General features: G+C 31.5%; 1 protein-coding gene across 2 annotated transcripts in view; it reads left to right on the top strand.

Annotated features, from left to right (window-relative positions):
* LOC6047967 (sporulation-specific protein 15) overlaps positions 1 to 13,878 on the top strand; it is a 32,938-nt gene that overhangs the window by 9,677 nt on the left and 9,383 nt on the right. For both annotated transcript variants that reach the window (XM_038249686.1, XM_038249687.1), the window contains exons 4-5: positions 3,909 to 6,459; positions 9,908 to 11,476. In XM_038249686.1, the coding sequence (XP_038105614.1) occupies positions 3,909 to 6,459; positions 9,908 to 11,476 (4,120 nt within the window). The remainder of the gene's footprint in view (positions 1 to 3,908; positions 6,460 to 9,907; positions 11,477 to 13,878) is intronic.

Consider the following 13,878-nt stretch of genomic DNA (forward strand, 5'->3'; position numbering starts at 1 on the left):
CGAGGCCTTCGGATAATCTAGTCTGGACTGTATTTATTTTTATTTTAAAACATTTTAATTCAAAAATTCAGAAAATCTAAGTTTCAGATAAAAAGAACACCTTAAATTTTTGAAATTCTTAAAATCTATCTACAATTTGTAAAAATTCTTCAATTTTGAAATTCTCGATTTTTTTTTAAATTCAGCAAATCCAGAATTCAAAAAATCTAGAATTCTAAAATGTTTTAATTTTGTAAGGCCATTGCAAATGTTTTTTTCAAGTTTTTGTTCTGTTCTGTTTGTTCTAAAATTATTAAAATTCAAATGATTCAGTTTCCATTTTTTTTTTTCAAAATTTCGCTTTCTCAAATGCGTAATTTTTTAAATCTTTAATGGCTACATTCGTAAATTCTCGCTTACTTTTTTAAAGGGTCCTACGTACATAGGAATCAAATGGAGCTTTGGTTGTTTTAAAAAAGAAGAATAGAAGTCTAAAATTTGCAGATTCTTATGTTTTGATTACTAAAATTCTAAAACTCGACATTCTCAATTTTTTAAATTTAGCTATTAAAAAAAACAGTTACAGGATTTCAAAATTCCAAAAATTGTAAGTTTCTGAAAATATGCATTTTTGAAATTCTTAAATTATAAGATCCTTGAATTTTGAATTCTTCAAAGTTTCTAAATTTGCTTAAAAAGAAGCTCAAAATCCTAAAAAGTTCAACTCTTTAAATAAATAATTCTTCCATGTTTTACCTTTAATTCTTCGATTCCAAGATTCTAAACTTCTAGATTTCTGAAATTTTAAATTTTAAAGGGTTTCTTATGGTTTAATTTTGAGATTCTTTAAATCTATCTCCTATATCTCAACATACAAAATTGTAAAATTTAAAAATGCTGAAGATTTAATGTTTTTTTTTCCTTTAGCATTCCTAAAATTAAAAAAATATGCAAAATTTTTAATAATCTGAATATTATGATATTAATTTCAAAAAAATATGGCTCTCAAATTTCAATAAATTAAAAACAAATTCATAAAAACTTTAAAATTCCGAATTTCTTAATTTTAAAATTTAGAATGTGCAATTTAGAAATAGAAAACCATTTCTAAGATTCTAAAATTATTTTATTAAGTTTTCGATTATCAGAAGAAATTTTTTCCGAGGGCTTCGGACAATCGAGTCTGGACTGTATTATTGAATTGTTGATTTTTTTACATGATATTTGAATTTAAAAATTCCTAAATTCTTCCATTATTTAATTCTTGTATTTAATTGTGTAATATTTAATTTTTGAATTCAAAAATTTTTAAATTTTTACAATTCTTTTCATTCTTAATTTACAATTCTTTTCATTCTTAATCCAAAATTATCAAACTTTCGGACCCAATCCGGCAACAATCTGATTGTGCAAATAGACAAACCACGTCAAACTATGCTGTAAATAAAATTGAAGACCGTATTTTAGGGGATGAATAAAAAAAATGTCAATAGTTCCCGTAGGTTTAAAGAATATAAAATGTCTGTATCAATACTGTTTAACACCGAAATGGTTTATGTGCACTGTTGAATTCTTAATCTAAAAATCTAAAATTCTTGATTTTTTTAATTTTATTATGATTTGTTTCCTAAAATTCTGAAATTCTTGAATTTGGTTAATTTATACTTATTTATTAAATTCTGAAATTCTAGAATTTCAAAATTCCTAAATTGTTAGTTTCTGGAACTATTTTTTTTTGATTTAGGAAAATTTAAATTGTTATTTCTAAAGTTCCAATATTTTTTTATATTCTGCCTTAGAAAAATTCCTAAAAAATATTTTTTTTTTCATTTTTTTAAATTTGCAGCTTCCTAAATTGTATTTTTCATTCTCTTATTAAATAATTTTATTATTCAAGATTTTTTTCTTAGGGTTTATCTCCTTTATCTTAAATTTACAATTTTCAAATTCTAAAAATCCGAAATTTTTAAGACCTAAATTAGCAACTCTTAAAAAATCTAAATTTCATTTTTTTGAGATTCCACGATCCATAAGTTATTAATTTTTTAATTCTTGACCTTTTTCAATTTCACTATTTAAACATTTCTGAATTTCTAAATTTAATAAAGTAATAAAATTCTTGATTTTTTATATTCTTCGATTGTTAAATATCTCAATCAAATATTATCAAATTCTTAAATTCCTTATTTAATAAATACTGAAATTTTAAAATTTTCTTATTCTTTTTTTTATTTCTTAAAATTTTAAATTTCTAAAATGTAAAGTTCTAAAATTTTGCATTTTAACAATTTTATAATTTTGTTGTTGTTGTTTTTTTTTATTTTTAAATTCTTTCAATTCTTAAATCCAAATATTTCGAAATCCGCCTTAAAAAAAATAAATTAAAAAAAAAACATCTCTTTAATTCTTTAAGTCTGCAGCATTTTCATTTTTATCTTTAATTCTAAAATTCAGAATTTCTAGAAAGCATAATTTCCCAAAAAGATTCTTAGGGTTTAATTTAAAAATTCTTCTTCAAGAATTTAAGAAATTTAGGAAATTTGTAGAATTGACAATTTAAACCCTAAGAATCTCGTTTGGAAATGAAATTTTATAGAAATCCTGATTTTAGTATTAGAGATAAAAATTAATGTGTTTAGGCTAAAATAATTGAAGAGTTGATTCTTTAGAATTTCAGATTTTTAAAAGGAGGATTTAACAATATTGGGATTTAAGATCTAAAAAACTTAGAAATAAAAATAATATAAAAAGTTATTTTAGGGATTATAAAATTGTTAAAATGCAAAATTTTATAATTATAAATACTAAATTTCTCAATTGTTTAACATTTTCTAGATAAAAAAGTTTAAATCTTGTATATTTAAAAAAAATTAACTTAGCGATTTTAAATTCTCAATATTTGTAAAATTCATAACAAATTAAAAAAAATTGAATTTAAAAAGTAATTAATTTAAAAAGTAAAGAATTTAAAAATTTAAATTTTCTAGTTCAAAAATTTTTACTTTCCAAGATTCTATTATTCAAAAATGAATTCTATCGTTCTATAATAGTTCCAACATAAAATTTTCAAATTTTAAAATTCCAATATTTCTAACCAGCTTATATTTTGTTTTCGAAATCTCCTATACCATACCAAAATTCTATGAAAAAATTAGTGTGCCTAATATTTAAAAAAATAATAAAATAATTTGAAATTCTCATTGTGAAATTCATATTTTTTTATATATTTTTTTAAAATTTTTAAAATTTTAAAATTCTAATTCTCAGACCATTGCAAATATTTTTCAAAGTTGATGTTGCCCCTCCCCCTTTTAAAATTAGTACGAAAAGTCAATCGGCAAAAACAATTTTTTTTCCAAAAAATCTTCAAAATTCGAGTGTAAACAACAATTTAAGAAATTCATAGAGTTGGTATGAAACTGTGAAAGTTCTTTGTTTTCACCATTACACTCTGATAAGAATTTGGTTAATTTTAATTTTTACAAATACTTCATTTAAATTTTTTTTTTTAAATATATAAAATTATTTAGCTGTATTAATTTTAACGCTTTGTTTTGTTTTGCAAACCTTTCCAGATTATAAATTTTGCAATTTGTCGGCGAAAATCCAAACTTATCATTAGCTAAGCCAAATAAATGTTTTAAGTATTTCAAACCAAAGAATCACAATTTATGTTAAAGTACAGGTACAATCAAGATTTACTAAATCCCCCTTCGAGTGTTTGATTTTATTTTCCTAACTTTTTTTTTTTCGCGGAAGTGGTTTCAAGTTTGAAGCAAAACAAAACATCACTTTTCTAGAAAGTGCCCTCTTTCTACTGCCAAATACACCTTCCGGGTTGGGTTTTTTCGCTTTCGCTGGCTGTAAATTTCCACTTTTTTTTTTTAAGGCGTTACAATTTTGACACTAATCTTTATTTTTAATTGTAGATCCATCGCGAAGCACGCGGACGTCGCGCTCGATCCTAGCGCCGACGACGACGAAGACGACCTCAACTCGAGTCTGGTGAAGCTGCGCGAGGAAAGCAGCGAGCTGAGCCACAAAATCGAGCTGTTTACGAACGAGCGGCGGGAGGTGCTGGAAAAGTTGGAAGCGCTGACGGTGGAGAACGCTAGGAATGTTGAGGAGTTGGAGCGGTTGAGGGCGGAGAATCGGGAGCTGGTGGCTTCCGGTTCCGGGTCGAGTCAGAGCTCGCCGGTGAAGAAGGGGGTGGAGTTTGATCGGGACGGGTTCGAGCAGGCGCTGCGGTCGGTGGAGAACGAGGTGGCGAATTACAGCAAGAACAAGGACAAGAACAAGAAGCTGCAGATTGCGAAGAAGCTGGCGGGGGATGCGAAGAATTTGGGGAGGTTGGCGGGGGGGTTGTTGGCGGAGGTTGATGGGACGAGCGGGTTGAGGGAGCAGATCATGGAGATGACGCACGCCCAGATCGGGAAGATCGAGCAGATTGAGCTGTTGAGGGAGGAGGTTGTGCGGAAGAGGGAGGAGATTGATGAGCTGAAGCGACACTTGGAGGCGAAGGCGGAGAAGAGTTCGTCGGATGATGAGCCGGAACTGTTGAAGGTGGAGTTGAACAGTAGGAATGATGAGATCAGGGAACTGAAGAAGGAGTTGGAGTCGTTGGCGGCGAGGAAGACGGTTGAGGTTGAGGAAGTTCAGTCGAGGTTGAAGGGAGCTGGCAATGAGATCGACATCTTGAAGGAGCTTGTGCAGGAGCAGAAGCAGCAGCTGATCGATACGTACCAGGAGCACGAGCACGACATTGCCGGGAAGCTGAAGGAGATCCAGAACTACGAGAACGAGGCGAAGCAGATGAGGGAGGAGATCGAACGGCTCAGCAGGCTCGTCGAGCAGAACTCGGAGCGGTTTGACGAAGCGATGAAGCAGCAGCTGGAGCAGCTTCAGGAACAACAGGACGAGATCAGCCACAAGCAGGAGACGATCGACACGCTGAACGCTCAGATCATCGACCTGTACAAGACGATGGAGGAGAACGCGAATCGGGTGATCGAGAAGGAGGACGAGCTGCAGTACCTGCAGGAACTGCTCGACGCCAAGAAGGACGAGGTCGAAACGCTGCATCAACAGCTGGTCGAAGTCCGGAAGCAGCTGGAGTCAGCTGAACGTCGACTTCAGGAAGCACTAGCAACTCCAGCGGTTGACGAAGGTCGCGTCCAAGAACTCGACACCAAGAACAAGGAACAGCTGGAGAAGCTCAAGAAGTTCGCCGCCAACCTGAAGAAAAAGAACGTCCAATGCCAGGAGCTGGAAGACAAGCTGGCAAAGGCTCAACAGGAACTCGAGGAAGCCAAGCAAGCTTCCCCCTCCGACGACCTTCGCGAGGAGAACGAACAACTCTCGCAGAAGATGCACCACCTCAACAACGAACTCCACAAGCTTCTCCAGCAAAAGTACACGCTGGAAACAAGCGGACAGCAATCCCAGCATGACCTCCTAACCCTTCAAGAAAAGTACCAGCAACTTGAAGATCGTGTACAGCAAGGCGAGTCCAAGCTACAACAAGTCGCGAACCAACTCGCCGACAAGCTCAAAGAGTTCCAAACCGTCAGCGAAGACCTCGCCTCCAAGAACGTCAAAATCGAAAAGTGCAAAGCCATCATCAAGGAAAAGAACAAGGAGATCCAGCGCCTCCAAGAGCACGAACGCAAAACCGCCTACCTCGAGGACGAGATCAAAATGTCCCAAAGCAAACTCGAGGACTTCCACAACCAAACGCTCCAACTCGGCCGCCTCAAAGCCGACAAGGAAGACCTCAACGCCGCCCTCAAAGCCGAATCCGAAAAAGTCCGCCAACTCGAGCTCGACCTCGAACTCGCCGACGAGCAGTCCCGCAAGCTGCGCGACCAAATCGCCAAGCTCGAGCGCGGCATCTCCCTCGTCGAGCAGCGCCGCAACTCGCTCGAGCGCCAGAAGAAGCTCCTCGGCGAAGCGCTCGACGAGCGCACCCAAGAGTACAGCGAGCACGAAGATGAACTCATGCGCCGGTTGGCGAACCTGACCCAGCACGACGAGGCGATCGAGCACAAGCTTAAAGAAAAAGAGGACGAACTGCTCGAGCTGGGTGAAACGCTGCGGGACGTTGAGCATCAACGCGATCAGCTGCAAACCCGCTTGAACGATTTAGAGAGGCAATCCGCGACGCACGAGGAAGCAACCCGCCGATCGGCGGAGCTCGAGAGTGATAACTTTGGGTTGGGGCAGCAGGTGGCGGCGCTGCAAGCGGAGGTGAAGAGGGTGCAGGGGGAGGCGGAGGGAAGGGTGGCGGAGAAGGACAGCGAAATTGATCAGCTGGAGGTGGAGTTGACGAACCAGCTGGCGAAGATCGAGAACGAGCGGAAGCTGCTGCAGGAGGGACTGGAGCGGGCGAGGGATGAGAACGTTGATTTGAGGGATGAAGTGGTGCGGCTGCAGGAGAATGTCAACTCGTTTGAGCAGACGAGGACGGATTTGGAGAAGGAGGTAATGTTGATATTAAAAATACGATTTTTTATTAAAAATTAAAATTGAAAACATTTTTAAAACTTTTTGTCATCTTAAGAAAAAAACCCAAAACAATTAAAGCGGCCAGCTCTACTGCGTTGTGTTTACCGCAGAGAGGATTCTGAGAACGGAACACATTTCACAGAATCTGCAGGGAAGGAAGGATGCCCGTACCAACGCTCTCCGAATAATGACCGAAAAAAATCTACAAAATTAACAAAATACGCTAAAAAGATCTACAAACATTTAAAAATATTTAAGCTTATAAAAATTTACTGAAGGTAGAAAATACAAATTTTGCAAAATTTCACAAATTGTTTAAACATTCTAAGTTACAAAATTTATCATGTTTTCCAAATATACAAATTTACTTCATTTACTAAATAAAAAAAACATATTTACAAATTTATTCAATTTACAAAATAAATAATAATTGTAAAAAATCTAATTTAAAATTTTAAAGAAAATTTACAATTTTATCTAAGTTTACCGAATTTTGAATTTACAAATTTAACAATTACCAAATTAGCAAAAATCACCCCATAAACACAATTTACCAAATCTACAATATTGAAAAATCATACCATGTTTCCAATATTTGTTTCATTTATCTCATTTACGAATTTTACCAAATTTAACAATTGTACCAAATTTTCAATATTCACGAATTTAAAGATTTCCCTGGTTTACAAAATCAATCAAGTTAATTCAATTTACATAATTTACATTTAAAAAAATGCAAACTTTGCATAATTTAAAAGTTTTGGCAAACATTTACGGGAAGTTGATTTTTTTGCGAACTATCACTTGACAGTATTTCTAAGGTTTCTGGAGTCATTTTGTTTTGAAGAAAACGTCATCCCGTTTCCACCAGAAACATTTTTTATTAAAAAAGGCTATTCATGTTGTTTTAAATGTTTTTAAATTTGAGTTTTTGATTTTATGAATTTATAAATATCCAAATCCAGAAAGTAAACTAAACATTTTCGAACATTCAGATTTTATATATTTTGCAGAATTTAAATTTTTAAATTTATCTAAAAATTTACAGTTAAAAACATTTAAATTATAAATATTTGTTTAAAAATGTATTTTTTTATATTTTTTCTGATTTTGGAATTTATTTTAATAATAAAGAATTTCTTTAAAAAAACGATTTTTTTTGTTTTTTTTTATTCAAAAAACCATAATATGATTTAAAAAAATGCCATAATTTCAGGGTATAATCACTTTTTAACACTTCATAAACATGTTTTACAATGTTTATGATACCAGTATGTTTAACAATATTACTTTTAACCAATTTTAGAATAGAAATAATTGAAGTAAAGCATTTTTTTTACATTCAAATCTGGGAGTTTTAGAATATTTTTTAATTTTATAAATTTTGTGAAATTTAATAATTTTGCATAAAATCTGATTTTATTTAGCTATTTTAAGAAATTTAAAAAAAGTATCAGATTTTTAAATTTCAAAATTTTTTATTTTTTTTTTAAGTTTAATGGTTATTAAACATCTTAAGAACTTTTCAATATTGAATTTTCTAAAAAAATATTGAACTCTTAAAAATTTTACCACCTTCATTTTTTTCGATTTTAAAAAAATTGACCCTTTTCAAACAGTTTCAACAATTTGAACAATTTTATGAATTTTTACTTTATCGAGAATTTTAACAATTTAAACAATTTCAAAAATTGATAGATTTTTTTCAACGAATTTTAAAAAGTTTGAATATTTTTAAGAATTTTAAAATGTTTAGGAATTTTACGACTGCTAAACTTTAAAAATTTATGAAAATTAGAAAAATAAACATAACAAATTTTAAGAATTTTTCTAAAATTAAAGATTTTTTAACAAGTTAAAGATTTTCCAAGATTTTTTACGGATTTTTTTTAATTTTTTAAGATCTTAAGGGTTGTTGTTTTCTTATTCCAATATTGTAACAAAAATCTTGGTGAAAAAGTTCCGGTTGATGTGCCCGTTAAAGAAATTTGAGAACTTGAAGAATTTTTCGGAAGTTCAAGAATTTTCCAAATTTTAAGATTACGGAAATTTTTGTGCTTTTTTAGTTTTTTTTTTTTGCGAATTTTGAGATTTTTTATGATTTCAGAATTTTTTTTAATCTTGATGACAAGATTTCAGGTATTTGGAAATATTGAAATACTCAGGATTTTAATGATTGTTTTTTAAAGTTTAATAATTTTATAAATTTAAAAAATGAAAGATTTTTTGAGAATTTTGATGAATTTTCATTTATTCATTTCTCGTATGTTTGGCAGGTTAAGCACTCGCTCCTAACTCCATCCAATTTGCTGATTTTCACTATTTAAACAACTTATTATGAAAAACTGTTGATAGAAACATGCTTGCTCACTTCCTATTGAGCTATTTATCACTCGATTTCTGTTGGACTGAGCTGAAATTGAACGTCAAAGTGATGATATGGCAACACTAGAAATCACGATGGAGTTAGATGCTGTTCACCTATTTAATTAATTTATTTTTTCAGGATTTTAATAATGTTAAGAATTGTATATATTTTTTAATTTTCTAAATGTTTAGAGAAAGATTTTTTTTTGAATTTTAAGAATTTTAGACAATTTTTTTTAACTTTAAGCAATTTATATTTTTTCTTTTTTTTTAAAGAATTTTGAGAATTTGAGCAATTTTGAAAATTTAAAGATTTTTTTGAATTTTGATAATTTTAAGAATTTTGATAATTTTAAGAATTTTGATAATTTTGAGAATTTAAAGAATCTGAAGAAATTTGAGAATTTTGGGAATTCAAAGAATTTTGGGAATTTAAAGAAATGTGAAATTTTAAAGAATTTTGGGAATTCTTTAAATTAAGAATTTTAAATATTAAAAAAAATAATTTTAACATTTGAAAGATTTTGTATATTTCAAGAATTTAAACAGTTTTGGACATTCAAAGAATTTTTAAAAATTTGAGAATTTAAAGAAAGTAAACAATTTTTAGAATTTAAAGAATTTTGAGAATTTAAAGAATTTTAAGAATTTTGAGTATTTAAAGAATTTTGGGAATTCGAAGAATTGTAAGGATTTAAAGAATTTTGAGAATTTGAAATAATTTGAAAATTTGAAGAATTTTGAGCATTTAAAGAATTTTAAGAATTTTATTTTTTAACTTAAAGCAATTTATTATTTTAAATAATGGATTTTTTTGATGATTTTTAGAATTTTATATATATATAAAATTTGTATAATTCATAAAATTCATAAATTATGAATTTTATTTATTTTATAAAATTTATTAATTTTGAGAATTTTAGAAGTTTTAGAACATTACAAATATTCTTAATTTTTTAAATACTTGAAGAGAGGACTCTCAATATTTTCAAATCCAACGATCGTTTGCAACAATTAAAGTGAAAACTCAGACTAACTTTTTCCAATCCTTTTTCAGGTAACCTGGCTGCGAATGCAAAACGAAAGCCTGACCCAGGACAGCAACGAGCTGCAAGAGCTGCGGATGCAGATCGTGCAGGACCAGACGGAGCTGGAGAACCTCCGCGGTCAGTGCGAGACCCTGGTGCAGAACCACCAGTGCGAGATCCAGGCGCTGAAGCAGCAGATCGCCGACATGGAAGCGATCCGGACGCAGCTCAGCCAGAACCAGACCGACGACCAGGTACAGGTTCAGAACGAGATGCGGAAGCTCAAGGGTTTGCTGGAGCAGAAGGAGGAGGAGATTTTGGGATTACGAGCTGGGAAGGAGCAAGCTGACGGGGATTTGGAAGAGTTGAAGAGGCAGCTGGAAGCGCTGGAGCAGAGTTTGAAGAGGGATGAAGCGCTCGAGCAGCAGCTGGAGAAGAAGAGTTCCGAACTGGAAGCGATGAGCAAGCAGCTGTTCCCTACCATGCAAGCGGAACCAATTGCGGGGACGTCTCAGTTCTTCGCTGGTCAGCCGGAATCTACTGCCATCTCCCTGTTTGACTCCGCTGGCGATGGTTGGGGATGGGACGAACCCGTCGTAACCCAGCAAGCTCACCAGGAAGTTTCGGCAGTTCCGGAAGTGGACGAAGTCGGCCAACTCCGAGCTCAAATTGAAGAACTGCAAGCGAAGCTTGCCGCGATCACCGATCGCGACGACGAGTTCCACCAGCTAAAGGACGAGCTGGACATCCTGCGAGCGCAAAATTCCTCGCTCAGCTACGAGATCGCCGAGAAGGCTTCCAAGCTGAAGCACATTGCCGCGACGCTGCAAGCCGAGCAGCTGCGAGCGAGCGAGCTCGAAGAGCAGCTGGAGAAGCTGGAAGGCGAAGTAGTTCCGTCGGTGTCCTCCTTCTTCACCGACTCGATGGCGCCGGTGTTTGAGGAGCTGGTGGTGCCGAAGGTGACCTACCAGTGCAAGCCGAGCGTGTCGGTCGAGGAACCGATGTTTGCTACGGCCGTCGCTGGGTCACAGCATGCGGCGCCCAGCCAGGACAGTGCGTTGGACGAGGAGTTGGCCAAGTTGAAGGCTGCGAGCGAGGAGCAGTGCCAGCGGATCGAGGATCAGGTGAGGCAGCTGTTGCAGCTGCAGGAGCTCAATGGAAGCTTGCAGCAGAAGCTGGAAGAGCAGAACGAGGTTGTTGGAGAACTTAGGCGGGAGGTGGAGAAGCTGTTGGAGACGAATCAGCAACAGAAGCTTCAAGAAGATCTCCAGATCGGTCAACTAAAGCAGGAGATCGAGAATCTAGAGCAGACGAAGCAGCGAGGCGACAGCCAGATAAGTCAGCTTCGACAAGAAGTCGAGAGACTGCTTGAAGAAAACACCAGACAACAACAGCTGAAGGAGACTGAACTTGAGCAACTTAGAGCGTCGAACCAGCAACATCAAGACAACCAGGTGAGCTCGCTACGACAAGAGATCGAGCAACTCAGCACCACAAATCAACAGTTCCTAGCAGAGCAGAAGAGCTTGAAGGAAGCACTGAACAGCCTGCAACAGCACAACGAGCTTGAGCAGACGAAGATGGATATGGAGAGAGAGGTAATTGTGTGTTTTATTTTTCAAAATATTTAAATCTTTTGAAAATTACAAAACATAAAACATAAAAATTAATAAAAATTGTTAAATTGTACCAAATTTTGCCAAATTGAAAAATTAATGATCTCTTCATTATATTTTATCTAAAAATTATACAAAAATGCGAAATTTAATAAATTTGCTGAACTTTGTTAAGAAAATCACTAACTTCACAAATTTCATAAAATACAAACTTTATTAAATATGCAATTTTTCCTTAATTTTTTGAGCTAACTAAAAATCACTAACTCTACTAACTCTAAATTTATGAAAATACAAAATTTATAAAATTGACTTAATTTACTAAATTTTCTAATTTACTTAAATACGAAATTCATTAAATTTGCATTTTTTACTGTATTTGCTGAACTAGGTAAATTTGACAAATTTTGCTATTTTTAATAAATAAACTCAATTCACAAAATTAAAAAAAAAAATAAACGCATACTTTAGCCATTTTACAAAAAAAAAAACTAAATTTACCAGAATTCTAAATTAAGTAATTTAGCAACTTAATTGACTAAATTTACTTATTTTACGAATATTACTATTTTTTTTATAAAAGCTTCTTTAAAATTTACAAAAATACGAAATCTACTAAATTATCCTCATAACAAAATTTATTAAAATTGCAAAATTTACTTTATTTTCTGAACATTTTTTTTATATAAATCAACTAAGCTCAGATTTTTTGTTTATATAATTTAATTATGAATTTTAATACAAACTAGAGCTATTTTACAAAAACACGGAATTACTACATATTACTACAATAAGTAAAATAATCAAATTATTAGAAAATTTACAATACGAAATTGATAAAATTTGTCTAAACACAAAATTTATTAATTTTGAAAAATAACTTAATTCACAAAATTTACTTATTTTTTATGTTTTCAAAAATACGAACTTGAGCGAACTTTTACAAAAATACGAAATTTACTAAATTTACCTGGATGCAAAATGTTGTATGTATACAAAATTTACATTATTTTCCAACCTAACTAAGTTTAAAAAATTTACATATTTTAAATTTATTACTTAATTTGTTAATTCGCAAAAAAAAAAAAAAAAATACAAAACTTTTTAAATTTGCAAAATTTACTTTATTTGCTGAACTAAATAAATTTTACCAGTTCTACTATTTTAAATAAATTACCTAAGTTCACGAAATTCACAAAAAAAAATCAAAGATACAAACTTTTGCCAGAATGCAAATTTATGTAAATTTAAAAAAAAATTACTTTACTAACTAAATCCAAATATTTTACTATATTTACTACTTTACTATATTTGATAAATCCAAATAATTCACTAAATTTACCAAATCATGAAGTTTACAAAAATTAAAAAAAAGGTTCAATTTACTCAATGCACATAAAGAACTTACCTGTTAATTTTAATAAATTACCTATGTTCACAGAATTTACAAAATTTTGAAATTTTTCAAAAATACAAACTTTGATCTTTTTCAAAAATAAGAAATCTACAAAAACTTTATTTTCTGACATAACAAAATTTACAAAATTCATTTTTTAATTATCTAAATTAATTAACAAAAGCAGAAATACAAAGTTTACCAAATTAAAATAAATAAATATTAAGCCAAAATTCACAAATTTTACTAAGTTTTACTAATTCACTTAAATCTTAAAATCGACAGTTATTTAAAAAATTTCAAAAATGCTAAATTGACTTATTTTGATATATTTACAAAAATGCGAAATTTTGAAAATATCGAAATGTACCAAAATACGAAATTTCAAAAATGCTTAATAAATTTTGAAAATTATTGATTTACCATTTAAAAAAAATACTGAGTTTAACAAATTTACTTAAATCTCAAAATCAACAAAAACTTCCAAATTTGCCAAAATATGAAATTTATTTATTTTGATTGATATATTTACAAAAATTCGAAATTTACAAAAATCCAAATTAAACAAATACTAAATTCACAAAAAACTAAATTTCCTAAATTTACAAAGAGCTATTTTACCTAATTTATTATATGTAATAAATTTACCAAATTCATTTGTAAACTAAATTTACAAAAACTAAAAAAAAAACAAAATTTACCAAATTAAAAAAAAAACAAGCCAAAATTCACAAATTTTACTGAGTTTAACAAATTTACTTAAATTTTAAAATTAGCAGAAATTTAAAAATCTCAAATGTTAAAATTGAAATAAAATTAATTAATTGAATTGATATATTCACAAAAAATCAAAATTTACAAAAACAAGAAAGTAACCAAAATACTAAACCACAAAAAACTAAATTTACAAAGAATTTTTTAAGCTGATTTATGATATATAATAAATTTACAATATTCATTAGTTAACTTAATTGTATTCTGAAATTAC

The sequence above is a fragment of the Culex quinquefasciatus genome, chromosome 1 (assembly GCF_015732765.1).
Source record: "Culex quinquefasciatus strain JHB chromosome 1, VPISU_Cqui_1.0_pri_paternal, whole genome shotgun sequence".
Taxonomy (NCBI): Eukaryota; Metazoa; Arthropoda; class Insecta; order Diptera; family Culicidae; genus Culex; species Culex quinquefasciatus.